The 14,180-nt window shown below is 38.2% G+C and overlaps 1 protein-coding gene across 1 annotated transcript; it reads left to right on the forward strand.

The window, feature by feature from the left end:
* The first annotated feature begins 960 nt into the window (after positions 1-960).
* On the forward strand, positions 961-8,059 carry Lect2 (leukocyte cell derived chemotaxin 2). The gene is made up of 4 exons (XM_042671340.1): positions 961-1,006; positions 2,386-2,482; positions 3,997-4,142; positions 7,893-8,059. The coding sequence occupies exons 1-4, from the start codon at positions 961-963 to the stop codon at positions 8,057-8,059; spliced, it is 456 nt and encodes a 151-aa protein (XP_042527274.1).
* Positions 8,060-14,180: the final 6,121 nt, after the last annotated feature.

The following is a 14,180-nucleotide window of genomic DNA, read 5'->3' on the forward strand; positions in this document are numbered from 1 at the left end:
AAAACTGTTATATTCCATTGTATGATTATATCATGTTCAGATACCATTTCCCCTACTGATAGGTACTTTAAATGTTTAATTTTCATTACAACAAACAAATATTTAAAGTCACATATTCAAAAGAAATGTATATATATATATATATATATATATATATATATATATATATACACACACACATATATATATTCAGTTGTGGGGCTTGAACTCAGGGCCTTGGTGCTGTCCCTGAGCCTCTTTGTGCTCAAGGGTAGTAGTGCTCTACCACTTGAGCCACAGCACCACTTCTGGTTTTGAGTGCTTAATTAGTGATAAAAGTCTCACAGGGACTTTTCTGCCCGGCTTTGAATTGAAATCCTCAAATCTCAGCTTCCTGCGTAGCTAGGGATTATAGGCGTGAGCCACCGGCATCTAACTCAAATGAAATATTTTATTCAAAATGTTACTATCTGTAATTATACAGATGAAACATAATTGAACTGATAACTTTTTAACACTAAGGGACATCCTGAAGACTATGATATAGAGGATCACACTTTTCCTGCTCAATTCTCTTCTGAAAATGAACCAGAAAATGAACACATCTCCTAACAAACGGTACTAAATATGTAATTATTCATATGTATATTCTTCCAGCTACAGCCCAAAGACCATTAGTCTGCACTTAACCTTATCATTTCTGTTAATATTTAGTCAGTATTGCCAATAAAACTGGCTTCTTCAGATCAAAGGCTTTTACATGGGTTTTACATGAAAGTCAAATAGCCATTTATGGAATGCTGGAACCCAACTCGCTCTATTCTCTTATAAATTTTCTATGTCTCATGCTAAATTAAAAGAATCGAGAGGAGCAGAATTCTAAGGCTAACTTGCCAAAAAATAATCAAACTTGACTTCTCTTCAAAGAGTGTGTGGGGCAATTTTAATTAGAGGAAGAAACCTAAGGGAAGCAAAATCCAGATGTTTTCCACACAAGTACTACTTTTGGCTGCTTTGATTTCTACTGGTAAGTCAAAAATACAATTTTAGAATCTTGGCTAATTTCTACAAAATTGATTTCAGGGCTAGATTAGAAAATGGAGGCTGAAATGTGTGTGTTGTTATTAAATGTGGGGTAGGAAGGATAGATAGCTGGAGGAAGGGGAAACTGTCAATTTCTTCCTGAATGCTCTGGTTCTTTGACACAGGAAAACACAAACAGGAAGATTTCTAGAAAACCCTTCCAAATCTTGGTCTGGAATTTAACTGGAACACAACTAGAAAACAAAAAGCTTGTGCAAGAATCAGACTTCGAAAATTCCTGACAGAAAGGGCAGTATGGATTAGGACAAAGAAATTCTCCTTAATGCTCATAGCACGGAAGAAAAAGTAGACCATTAAATTGTCTAATAGATGCCTCAGTTCCCAAAGATTAATACCACTGCCAGAGTGATTACACTGTATGTTGATCAGGTGTTGATTTGAAACCTGGCTCCAAGGTGCAAGACTTTGAAATGCACAATTTAAATCACATTAAGGAACGACCACACCTATAGCTTTTCTACCTAGTATATTTATTTGTGAAGAGAAAAATGTCTTTAAATGGAATCAACCACCAAAGTAACAAGGTCTTGATTTTGCTTCTGGTTTTATTAGTTTGAAAGTGAAAGGCTGAGTTTGTTAACTGTGTAAGAGTGTTAATATTGGAAATTAGAGAATTTAATTCATTTGACAATGCTTATGGTACTGAAAATACAAATAGCACTTAAAGTTTGCAGGAAGTATAAGAGAGACAGTCTTTCCATTGTTACCATGCAACTGTTTCTATTTCCTTCCTCATTTTTCTCCTGACCTCACTTTAAATTTCTTCAACATTTTAGATTTTGAGAATGTCTCTCTTCCACGTCCACAAATAGGAAAAAAAAATTTAGTTCAGCTTGAATAAACTTGGTTATTTCAGAATATGCTCTGCCTTTAATTCTACCATTTGCTCAAATTTGATTATTAGAACCACAAAGCAGCATTTCAAAGAGAATTTCTAAAGTTATCTGATCGGTGCTTGTTTATTTTTGCTTAACTTCAACACAGTGGTTCCCATGTCAGGAAGTTTACAAAGCACAATTTATACCACTTATTAGTGGATAGTGTGAAACAAGGGTATGATGTTGGAGGTGAGTGCTTACAAAGAAATAGATACTTTATATGTCATACGACAGAACTGGCTAGGGAAAAAGCCAGTTTTGACATCTGAATCAGGGAACATAATTCTGTAAAGAAGATCTTTCCCATAAAACTCCAGGAAGTCGGGGCAAGTACAGTGAAAGCAGGCTTCTCAGGAGTTCCCAGAGACTAAGAAGGCAGATGGAGGTTGGAGGTGCCCAAGGCATTCATGGCTCTCTTTTTCAGCACTGGCTGGGCAGTGGGCAACTATGTGTGCCGGCAAGTCCTCCAACGAGATCCGGACATGTGACAGCCACGGCTGTGGTGCATACTCTGCTCAAAGGTATGTGGTTTCACAGGCAAATCGCAACCTCTTTGGCTCTTCCCCTTGTCTAGAGTCCTTGTCCTATGTTTTCTCAAGGGCTCACCTGACCGCCCCTGGGACAGTATGAAAACCCAGAGACGTGTGAAGCAATACTGTCTTTGGAGCAACTTCCAAGAACTGTACTTCAAGGATAAGTAGTAAATTGGGGACAGACCATGAAAGAAGCAACACAATGTTTTCCGTCTCAAACGTCTCTCTACATTCATCTGTCTCATCTGATTTTCCAAAGATAAAAGCCAAACACTACTACTGTCTTTCATAAGATAAGGAGCTTGATCTAAGGGATCAGAGAATGAAAGTTTCCACCAAGCATTCATGGTTGGAGATGGCAACGGCTACCTCTGAATGCAGGCTTTTGGATTCTCTTCCCATCAACGATGCTGTCACTGACTCGGGCTGGGAAATTTAGATGTTAGCAGCTAACCCTAAGCAGACAAGAAAGCCTGCTGTCTCCTAGACAATGAGAGCCACATTTATGAATTTCTAGTAATATACATACCACCTTGAGGAGGGGTCCGGTCTGAAAAAAGTCATGTGTATGTCCAACTCCATTGCTGATTTCCAGCCTAATTAGAGTAGAATTCACCCTTACAGAGATACTACCTCAAATATCTGAAATGGGATGAAGAGATGGGGCAAAATAGATAAATGACCTCTGGACTGTCAAAATTAAGACTTGGTTCACACTGTCGTGTTTAGTCATTTAACTTTATGTGACAACTTTTTGGCTCTTCTCTGGGTATCTGCCTTACACACTATTCTAACCATCTTAGTGACTCTGCTTAGTAAGTAGCCTGCTGGGTGGGAAAAGAGGCCGGTAGGAGCAGATGGGGCAAGAGAATGAAAAGTCAGAGCTGAGGGGTAATTTAGGGACAACCCCAAGAAATGTCACCATCTGGAAGCATTTTGTATTTTGTTCATGCAGTTTAATAAACCCAAGAAGTATCTCTCATCAAGTTAAAATACCAGACGAAATAAATGATGTTTTCAAGGACTTTTCTTTTTTCAAACTGGAATAAAAGTAAGATTAAGGCAACATGTCTTTTTTTATGTTTATTGTGAGGCTTGAACTCAGGGCCTGGGTACTGTCCCTGAGCCTCTCTGTGCTCAAGCCACAACACCATTTCCAGTTTTTGAGTGGTTAATTGTAGATAAGAGTCTCACAGGGGCTTTTCTGCCTGGGCTGACTCCAAACACGATCCTCAGATCTCAGCCTCTTGAGTAACTAGGATTAGATCCACCAGCAACTGGCAACATGTCTTTTATGATAGGTTCTCATTAAAAGACAATTCTTCAAAATAGTCCTGATTCAGATAGCTATAAAAATCTACATATATGCTCAACAATCTACATATATGCTTTTCCTCAAAATACTACGTAAGAATAGCTAATATTTGTTTCAGGTTTGCCATGTAGCAGCTATTTTAAATGCTTTTATCTTTACAATCTGCTTGCTCTTATTTATATCCTAGAAATCAGAGGTCTCACCAAGGAGTGGATGTCCTGTGTTCTGGTGGATCAACTGTGTATGCACCATTCACTGGAATGATTATGGGCCAGGAGAAACCTTATAAAAACAAAAATGCTATTAACAATGGCATTCGGCTTTCTGGAAGAGGTAAGAGAGGTGAAGTACAGACCCAGGTCAGCTGCTAGAGATGATGATGACTGATTTCATGCAGGTTTCATTTACAGATGTTTTGTGCTTCTTTCAACACGACAGTATCTTGAACATAAAGGATACATTAAGCAAAACTTTGCAAAGCTGTTCCAACACTTTCCCCAAAGACTGTGCATTTTTTGCCACAGGATCCTCCAAGTCTACAGGTGATGGATGGGTGTGCTTTCTCTGTGGCCTATGTGGTTCTACTTAAAAAAAAAAAAATCTATAAACAAAATCACTTTCAGTAAAATTAGCCATAATGGAAAGACGCCTTCATTTACTAAAGTCTCACAATTTGTAAATGTTGACATTTCAGCCAGGATTAAATGTAAACTACTTTCAAAGTCCTCTTATGTTTTACGTAGAGCAGGTCTTCTGGTATGCCAGGCTTGGAGTTGTCTTGAGTTTTAACTCTTCTGAGGTATAACACAACATATAAAAACACGTTTCATGCCTAATATACAGCTCCACAAACTGTCATCAAGTGAATACAGTGGGTTGCCAACATCCACATCAAGACACAGAGTAAGCCAGTCTCCTCAAGACCTCTTGTGCTAGATAAGAGTTCAGGTACTATTCCAGCATGTCCATTTTAAAAGACGACATATTTAGAATGAAACAATATATGCTATTTGTATTTGTGGGCTTCTTTCATTGCCCCTCACCACTGTGAGATTAATCTGTGGTTTTGTACACCTGTTCATTCTGTTGGATCTAAACTATCCCATGATATGCATATACTTCCATCTATCTACCTACCTTGCAGCCATTTCTCTGGTTCCACAACCAACGCCCTTAGCAGTTGATAGAAGACTGTAAGAGGGAAACGGCTGTCATTTGGAGCATGCACATCTTCAGCTACAGCTGATAACTGCCAGTTTTTCAGAACAGTTGTACTGATTTTACAGGTCTGCCAAGAGTTTATGAGCATTCCATTTATTCCTCACACAGTCCTTCATGTTACCTATGCACTGCTGGATTCCAGCCACTCTGATTGATGGAGTGTTTCACTGCGGTTTTAATTTGCATTCCCCCAGTGGTTAATGAAACGCAATGTCCCGTATTTACTGTTAACATGGATATCTTTTACGATGAGCCTATTCAAATATCTTGCCCCCTTCCTATGGAATTATCTGACTTTTTCTTATTGAAATAGAGCCACTCTTTTCCCACTTTGTGAACTAACTTTTCACTTCCTTTATGATTAGACAGAAATTCTTATATTTGTTCTTTTGGCAATACTGGAGCTTGAGCTCAGTGCCTGGTATTCAGTAGATAAGATACTGCAGAGTCAAGCTGAAGCCCATTTCTTGTTTATTTTTGAGATAGGGTCTTACTTTCAGACACACATTTGGACAGTGATTTTATTCTTTACTTCTCACCACAGCTGGAATGATAGGCACATACCATTATGTCCAACTTCTTCCACTGAGATACTCACTGACTTTTGGGCTACTGACCTAGACATAGTCCTCTTTATCTTCGACTCCCAAGAAGTCAGTATTACAAGTTGGAAATTCTTATTTTTAATGTCGTCAAATTTAGTTAACAATTTCCCTTATTGTTAACACATTTTTAACACACTTTTGCCAACGTGAATACATGAAGATATTTCTTGGGTATTCTCCTATACATACTGATTTTGAATTAACCCAACATTACCAACAACATTAACTTGACAAGACTACTCTTTCCTCTGTGGTTCTGCATATCTTTGCCAGCGTAAGGGCATGATCTGTTTCTGTATTGCGTTTTATCATTTTTGCCAGAACAAGAGCTTGAATTCAGGGCTTCACGGTTTCACCTGGCTTTTCAGCTGGCACTCTACCACTTGGGGCACACTTCCACCTCTGTCTTTTTCCTGGTTAACTGGAGATAAGGAGTCTCATGGACTTTTCTGCCCAGGCTAGCTTTGAACTGTGATCTTGGCCCTCAGGTCTCAGCCTCCTGATTACAACTAAGAATACAGGTGTGAGCCGCTGGCACACACGCTCATTAGTTTTCAATCTGGTACAAATATCACACTGTCTTGATCACAATAGTTAAAAATACACACTGATATTTGGGAGTCTAAATTCCTAAACTCTGTTTTTTCACATTATCTTGGCACCAAGGGTAAGTTTCTTAACTGTGTTCTTTCACATTATCTGGAAACTCACATTTCCAAATGTATAGCTTGCCAATTTCCATAAAAATCTTGCTGGGACTTTGATTGGATTTCAGGATATAGATCAAATTTTAAAAAAACAACAAACTGATCATCTTTATAGTAATGAGTCCTGCAATTCAATGGATATCTTACATCCTCTGACTATTGAGGTCTTTTTTGATTGTTGTGTTGGTAGTTGTACTAGTTTTCAGTGTAGAGGTCTCACACATCTTACATTTAATGTATATTCACAAGATCTTCCAAGGAGTTTGTTTAGATCTCCTGTAGCAGTACTGTTCAATAGAAATATAACACATGCTGTTTATGTAATTTAAAATTGTTTGAGTAGTCTTAGTAGAGAAGTAAAAAGAAACATTTGATGCTGATTTTAATATTTTATTCAACTCAATCTTTCCAAAATATTATTTCAAATGTGTGATTAATAAGGAAATGGAGCTCTTTTCCTTTTTTTATATTCAGGCCTTCAAAATGCATTATGTATTTTACTCAGAAGTACATCTTAATTCAGATTAGCTACATTCAAGTGCTAAGCAGTCACATGAAGATAATGGCTACCATGCTGGATAGCACAATCTCATAGCTTTCCATCTTTGTTTTTGCTTTTTTCCACTTGACCTGTTTGCACAGAGACTAGTTTAAGACCTCCCCTTTATGAGTGGGTTTCTTTCCATTTCTCTTTGCGTTTCCTCCTGTCGTCTACACTTTATACAGATGGCTTCTGTGTGACTGAGTGCATGGACAATTCATGGCAGTTGGCATTACACACTGCTCTCCTTGTTTCCAAGCTTTTGGCCTGAATTCCATTCTCTGGCAACAGGATCACAACCCTTCCTTTCTTTTTGCTTCCACTTGCTTGGGAAACCTTTGTCCAAGTCTTTATTTTTAGTCTTTTCAATCACTGTGTTATTCTATATGGCACAGAACTGTGTTCTGCTTTTCAAACCAATAGGAAAAAATGTCAACAGAGTTAAACTCATATATATGTATACATATGTACATACATATATATTTATATGTATGTACATATGTATACATATGTACATACATATATATTTATATGTGTATGCATATATATATAGGGTAGTTTTGTGACTCATAGATTCAGACCCAACAATATTGTATCATTGTATAACTATTTCATTATACTAAATCTCCCTTTCTCTGTGCAGTCCTTTATAAAAGTTCTCTTGAAATCTAGGAAAGATTCTTAAAGTCTGATAATTTTATCAGACTATGTCTTGGACTTGACACTGGTCTGGGTCACTATTCTACTACCTAATGTTTTTCTACTATTTTCTGTTTTTCTTCAATACTCCTGGTAATTTTTCATTTGAATCTTTCCTTCCTTTGCCATCCTGTAAATTTACTCTACCTTTTTTAATAGGCTTCTGTTATCTTCCTCTGTTCCTCCGCTGAATTCATCCAACCTCAATTCTTTTTTTTTTCTTTGCTTTCCACTTGTGTGCTTGTTTTAAAATTCTGAATCAAGGCTACAGAAGTATAGATAATAAAGAATTATACTCATTTTCTTTTAGGTTTCTGTGTCAAAATCTTCTACATTAAGCCAGTCAAGTATAAAGGTTCTATCAAGAAGGGAGAGAAACTGGGAACTGCATTGCCTGTGCAAAAAGTCTATCCTGGTATACAGCCGCACATACACCTTGAAAACTGTGACCTGAGTGACCCAACCGCACACCTATGAGCAAAGACAAAGACCAGACGGCCTAAACACAAAGCCTGGATGCACACTCTGCTTTTCAAGACAGTTGTGTTCCAGCAGGACATAAATGCAACACAGAAAAACAGAATTTTGATTTCACCTCACTGTCACTGTGATGGCTAGGTACAATTTCTTAAAGATCTCTGATCTTTCTTGGGTCCTCCAGCACTTAGGGTAGTTTTGTGCTTCAGATTTTTCAGATTTAAAGAACTAAGATGAATAAACAAGCATATTCAAATAGCTCCAGGCTTTATTTCTGACACCTCTGAAAATAGTCACTTTTCTGCCTGAATATGAGAAAGTGCCTTTATAAAGGTCTTTCTATGAACATGGATGAAGAGTGGTTTACAACTGCTAGTTCCAGTATGTGCTTAATAGATAGTCTTTTGAACTAAAGTGGAAAGATTTTCAATTTTGGCTAGAGGGAAAGAAATCTGCTTACATGGATAACAAAGGATCTGCTGGCTTTCCACCACATTCTTCTACTCTCTGTAAGATGGCAGGTTTCCTAAGGAATGAATGATGGCATACTCTAGAAAGGACACATATTCTAGATTTCAGTGAGACTGTACTTTCAGAAATGTTAGAAAGAGAAAGAAGACTAACTTTCTTTACCTTAAGTGTCTCATGGAACTAGACCAGTGGCCCTTAACTAACTACAGGCATACCATGGCTTCTTACTTCTATATATTACTATGTAAAATTACAACACAAATTATTCTTAGTTCTACTGATAAAAAGTAGTAAAAGGGGACAGGCCAGACAAATGTTCAAAGAAACATTGATAATTCTAGTTCTGTAGATTTAATCCAATCAATAAGAAATTAGTAAGATGAATTAATCATTCTGGAAACTTACATCACAAAATTTTGCTTAAGTTCTCTTGAAAACTCCAGTAGAATGACTCCATTCTTACATTTAGATATGCTAAAGGAAAAGGTTAATTAAACTTTATCAATGGAGAAATTATTCTACTGGTATACTAGAGCCTACATATAAGAATGTTCATTAAGCCAGTAGGCTTGTAATTCTAGCACACAGGATGCAGAGGCAGAAAGATCAGCATTCCAGGCTAGCTTGGGGTCCATATAGTAAAACTCTGCTTTAAACAAACAAAAAAAACAAGAAAGGAATGTTCATGACATCACCATTTGTCATAAAAAACAAAACATCACCATTTGTCATAAAAAACAAACCTGGAATAAGCCCAATGTCACATCAACAGTGACCTAGATTTTTAAAAATTGTGTTTGACTAAAATATTATATAACAGTTATCACAATAAATGGGCCTCAGCTGAACTAACCAACTTAGGCTCTAACTTAGTAATAACTAAATAGATGAGTCATAGCAATACATAGTAGGTTTATGAAATATTCAAAAACTCATAAGGCATGATACTCTTTTTAAATAAAGTTAAAAATATCTGCAATCAAAGCCAACAAATACAGAGATAATAAAACTAAAATCAATAACATACAAAATAAAGAACACACATAGAGATAATAAAACTAAAAAGGAAAGCAAGAAAATAATGAATACTACCTTAAGTTTGGAAAGGGGAAGATTGTTTAGAAAGATTAAATTACTATCAATGATGTAATTTCATAGCTTGGGTGATTCCCTGGGTATTTTTTAGTATGAATAATGTTACAGAAGCAAAAGGCCCAGCATGAGGGTGTCCAGGAAAAAGAAAGAATTAATAGTATTATTTCTCAGGTGGCTGAGAAGCTATGTTATACAATTAGTGCTTTCTTCTATCCAGTCAGACGCTATTCCCTACTGGGTCATGACAACTTGTATAAGACTAACAAGTTGGACTTAGAATGTAGCTTAGTGGTAAAGTGCTTGCCTAGCATGCATGAAGCCCTGGGCTCGATTCCTCAGTACCACATACACAGAAAAAGCTAGAAGTGGTGCTGTGGCTCAAGTGGTAGAGTGCTAGCCTTGAACAAAAGAAGTGCAGGGACAGTGCCCAGGTCCTGAGTTCAAGCCCCAGGACTGGCCAAAAAAAAAAAAGACTAACAAGTTAAGAACCTATGTTTTGGTTAAGAAAACATATCCAGCACTGTAGGTTTCGATGATCTTCCTTATTCTTTTATCAGCACCCAATGACTTCAGGTTGCTTCTGGGAGTTACATTTGCTTTAAAAAGATAAAGGAAGTACTCCTAGCGAAGGCACCAAAAAAAAAAAAAAAGAAAAGAAATCAGCTGTAGGTTCTGAAGGCAACTTCAAAAGAACTGTAAATTATTTGACAAATGAAATTCTGTGCTTAGCTTTCTTTCATCTTCTGAAGTGATTATTTAGGAGGTGATCATTTAGTAGCTTGATACGGATGTTGCTTTAAAACAAAGTTCATTATCTGGAATAGAAATTTGCTCAAAGAGGGCTGGGAAGGTGGCTCAGTGGTAGAGTGCTTGTCTTGCATGCCTGAGGCCCTGGGTTCAATTCCTCAGCACCACATAAGCAAAAAGAAAAAAAGCTGGAAGTGGCGCTGTGGCTCAAGTGGTAGAGCACTAGCCTTGAGCTGAAGAGCTGAGGGACAGCACCCAGGCCCAGAGTTCAGGCCCCACAACCGGGCCCCCCCCCCAAAAAAACCCGAAATTTGTTCAAAGAAGAGCAAGAATATGGACTTCTGTCTAAGCATTTATCTCTGTTCAATAAAAATGCAATCCCTGGACTAAGGACATTTCTCTTGAAGATTTGGAATACAGCGCCCCCTGGTGCATTTTATGAGTGGGGGCTTTTCCCCTTACCTGTTTAGATAACATATTCAACTTTAGTAAAAACATTATGAATTCAAGTTATAGAGGAGTAAAAGTCCTTAGTTAAATTTCCATAGTAAGAATGATTATAATAATACTTCAATTATGTAGTGTCAGATATTGTTACTTCTTATTTGTGAATAAAAGTAATTATTACTTTAAAAATGTCAACTTAGGGGGTTACATGAAAGGAAGAAAGCATCCATGGCTAATATAGGAGACCAGACCTAGAAAAGGAAGAATTCTCACATTCTTCAAAGGACACTGATCACACACAAAAACATAAAAGCAATATATAAGCACTTAAAAATCTTCTGACTCCTGACTCATCTCTCCAGCATGAATACAATACAAATGAGGCCAGCAAGACTCATAAGGTAGGAAAAGAAAAGCATATGAAGCCTATTTTTGTGTTTATTCAGTATAACCTACAAAAGGATCCTTTCCTCACTCTCTCCATTGACTCCTTCCAAAAAAATTATTCAGACTTCTCCAGAATCCTATAACAAATGTAAACCAACAAATGAACAGCAACACATAAGCCCAAAGGACTGTGAATGTTTCAAAGACTAAAATTGGGAATACATTTGATAACAAACTCATTTACTTATCTAGTTAGAATTCTGTAATCTTAGAAAAATAGTACTTTTCATAAACTTTAAGGTATATGGAGATGTTTCTAATTGGGTAAAATATTAAAAATACTATTTGGGATTTTTTTTGTCTTAAAAACTGTTTTACTCTTTCCTTTTATTAACGCAGTAAAACTCAAACCAACTGGAGGAAATGGACATGAAAGAACTAGATCTTCTGCTTTAAGACTCATGTCAGTGCTTAGTTCTTGAGGTTCAACTACAAGGTCAATGAGAAGCTCCACTTAGTATCAGAGCTTCTCACCCAAGGTGACCAGTCCTGTTTGTTCCTTCTCTCTGTGCTAGCAAGCTACGGGGAATTCTCCCTCAACAACTCTTCTCCAGTCTCTCTCCTTTGCTTCCGTAGCTTCTAGAGCAAATACTAGACCATTCTGTTCCCTTGCCTTTTAGGCACAGGGCTCTCCTTCTGTATGTCATATTAAAATAACACAGGGTGAGATTGGGGGCTGATCCCTGAAGTATCTCCACCACTGCTCTCACCCCCAGCTCCATCTCTGCTAAGCCATTTCTTTTGTTTGTGGTTCTGTTCTGTTATTCTGACTGGATTTGAATTCAAGGGATAGGGAATTTCCATCCCAGGGACTATGTAAGGACCTTGAAATGGTTTGGGACATGATAGGGGACAGACACATATTTTCAAAGGATTCTCACCAGCTGCCCAAGGCCATCTGCTTGTGTGGATAATTTTATATGACTTATGAATCATGTTATAAATATCTGAATGGTCCTTGGCAGAAAAAAGGCTCCTCACTCCTGGTTTCTGTGCCTTCCTGAAATGTCTAACAACAGCAGTAACTCTTGGTTTTACACTGGGCACTGGTAGCTCTCGCCTGTAATTCTAGCTATTCAGGAGGCTGAGATCTGAGGATCGTGGCTCCAAACCAACCTATGCAGAAAAGTCCATAAGATTCTTATCTCCAATTAACCACCGAAAAGCCAGAAGTAGAACTATGGCTCAAAGGAGCAGAGCACTATCCTTGATCAAGAAAAGCTAAGGGATAGGCCCTGAGTTCAAGTCCTAGGACCAGCAAAGACACAGAGAAAACACACACACACACACACACACACACACACACACACACACACACACACAGAACTAGTTTTACTAGTTCCATTAGAATATACTGTGCCTGCCTAATGAAAGATAGTGTTCAAGAGTGAGGAGCAAAATGGTCTGTGCGAGCAACCTGCTTTAACCAGCTCACAGAGAGTCACTGCTCAGTGAGAAAATAATGCCAAGGGTCATAAAGCTTGCTGCTTCCTAGAACCACCCATAGAATATCTTAATTATTTTTATAACTATTCAAACTGGAAAAATAATAAATATTTCACTTATTTTTAAGAAGTTGGTTTCTAACAGTTACAATAAGTAAAAAAAACCAAAAAACAAAAAACACAGTTATCTGGCACTGATGCGAGTTTCCAGTGCAATGGAATGAACAGGTAATAAAGAGACAAATAACTAGGAAACCAACACAGCTATAAATGCCGCAGGAAACTACAGAGTGCCACACGCACACACAGCAAAGATCCAGCCTGAGTGGATGGGCCAGGTACGAAGAAGGCTCCAGCGGTTGGACCAGGTATGAAGAAGACTCCGGTGAGGAAAGATCTGGGGAAACACAGAGTGCCACGTGTACACACAGCAGAGACTCGGCCTGAGTGGGCTGGGCCAGGTGTAAGGAAGGCTCCAGTGAACTGAGAAATGGGAGGAGGGAAGGCAAGGAGCACCATGGTGGCTAAGAAGGTTATGAAGCAGGAAGGAGCCACGTATTCCATGACATTGTGATGACAGATCATCTGCCTAACGATAGCAGGCGGGTGAAGAGTTTTAACTGTACTACTAATTAAATGATTAAATCACTTATGCAAAGGGTCTAACAGGATTCCAGGACCACAGCGGGGAGCCAGTAAATGCTGATTCCTAGACACATCTTGCAGAACTTATTTCTGTATCTATCTAGTATTAATCCATTAATCTTTATAAACTGAATTAGTTTATTTAATTGTAATCAAGTGCCAATTACCTTCTAAGTTAATATAAAGTAGAATTTCAACTATATTAGACATTAGGAGTTAATTGAATAGCAGGATGATCTTGTGATTTCATTTTTTTTTTTTTTTTTGTCGGTCATGGGGCTTGAACTCTGCACCAGGGCGCTGTCCCTCAGCTCTTCAGCTCAAGGCTAGTGCTCTACCACTTGAGCCACAGTGCCACTTCCCGTTTTCTGGTGGTTTGAGATAAGGGGGTGGGGAACTGAGAAGGTGGCTCAGTGGTAGAGCGCTTGCCTTGCATGCATGAGGCCCCAGGTTCAATTCCTCAGCACCACATAAGCAGAAAAAAGCTGGAAGTGGTGCTGTGGCTCAAGTGGCAGAACACTAGCTTTGAGCTGAAGAGCTGAAGGACAGTGTCCAGGCCCAGACTTCAAGCCCCACGACTGACAAAAAAAAGTTTTACAGACTTTTCTGCCCAGGCTGGCTTTGAACCATGATCCTCAGATCTCAGCCTCCTGAGTAGCTAGGATTACAGGCATGAACCACCATCGCCCGGCGATCTTATGATTTTTAAGAGTGCTAAAAGTTTAGTAAATACAATGAAGGAAGCCTCTGTATCGGTATATTGATTTTACTCTTAGTTTTCCACCACGATTAGTTACACACCAAGATGAATGAGCTGCAACTGA

The sequence above is a fragment of the Dipodomys spectabilis genome, unplaced genomic scaffold (assembly GCF_019054845.1).
Source record: "Dipodomys spectabilis isolate Male_0828 unplaced genomic scaffold, ASM1905484v1 ptg000611l, whole genome shotgun sequence".
In the NCBI taxonomy this organism is placed as follows: Eukaryota; Metazoa; Chordata; class Mammalia; order Rodentia; family Heteromyidae; genus Dipodomys; species Dipodomys spectabilis.

Coding starts and splice junctions, on each gene's coding strand:
- Lect2 (XM_042671340.1), top strand. CDS start 961: ATGTTTTCCACACAAGTACTACTTTTGGCTGCTTTGATTTCTACTG. Junction 1,007..2,385: donor GGCTGCTTTGATTTCTACTG/GTAAGTCAAAAA, acceptor TCTCTTTTTCAG/CACTGGCTGGGCAGTGGGCA. Junction 4,143..7,892: donor CATTCGGCTTTCTGGAAGAG/GTAAGAGAGGTG, acceptor ATTTTCTTTTAG/GTTTCTGTGTCAAAATCTTC.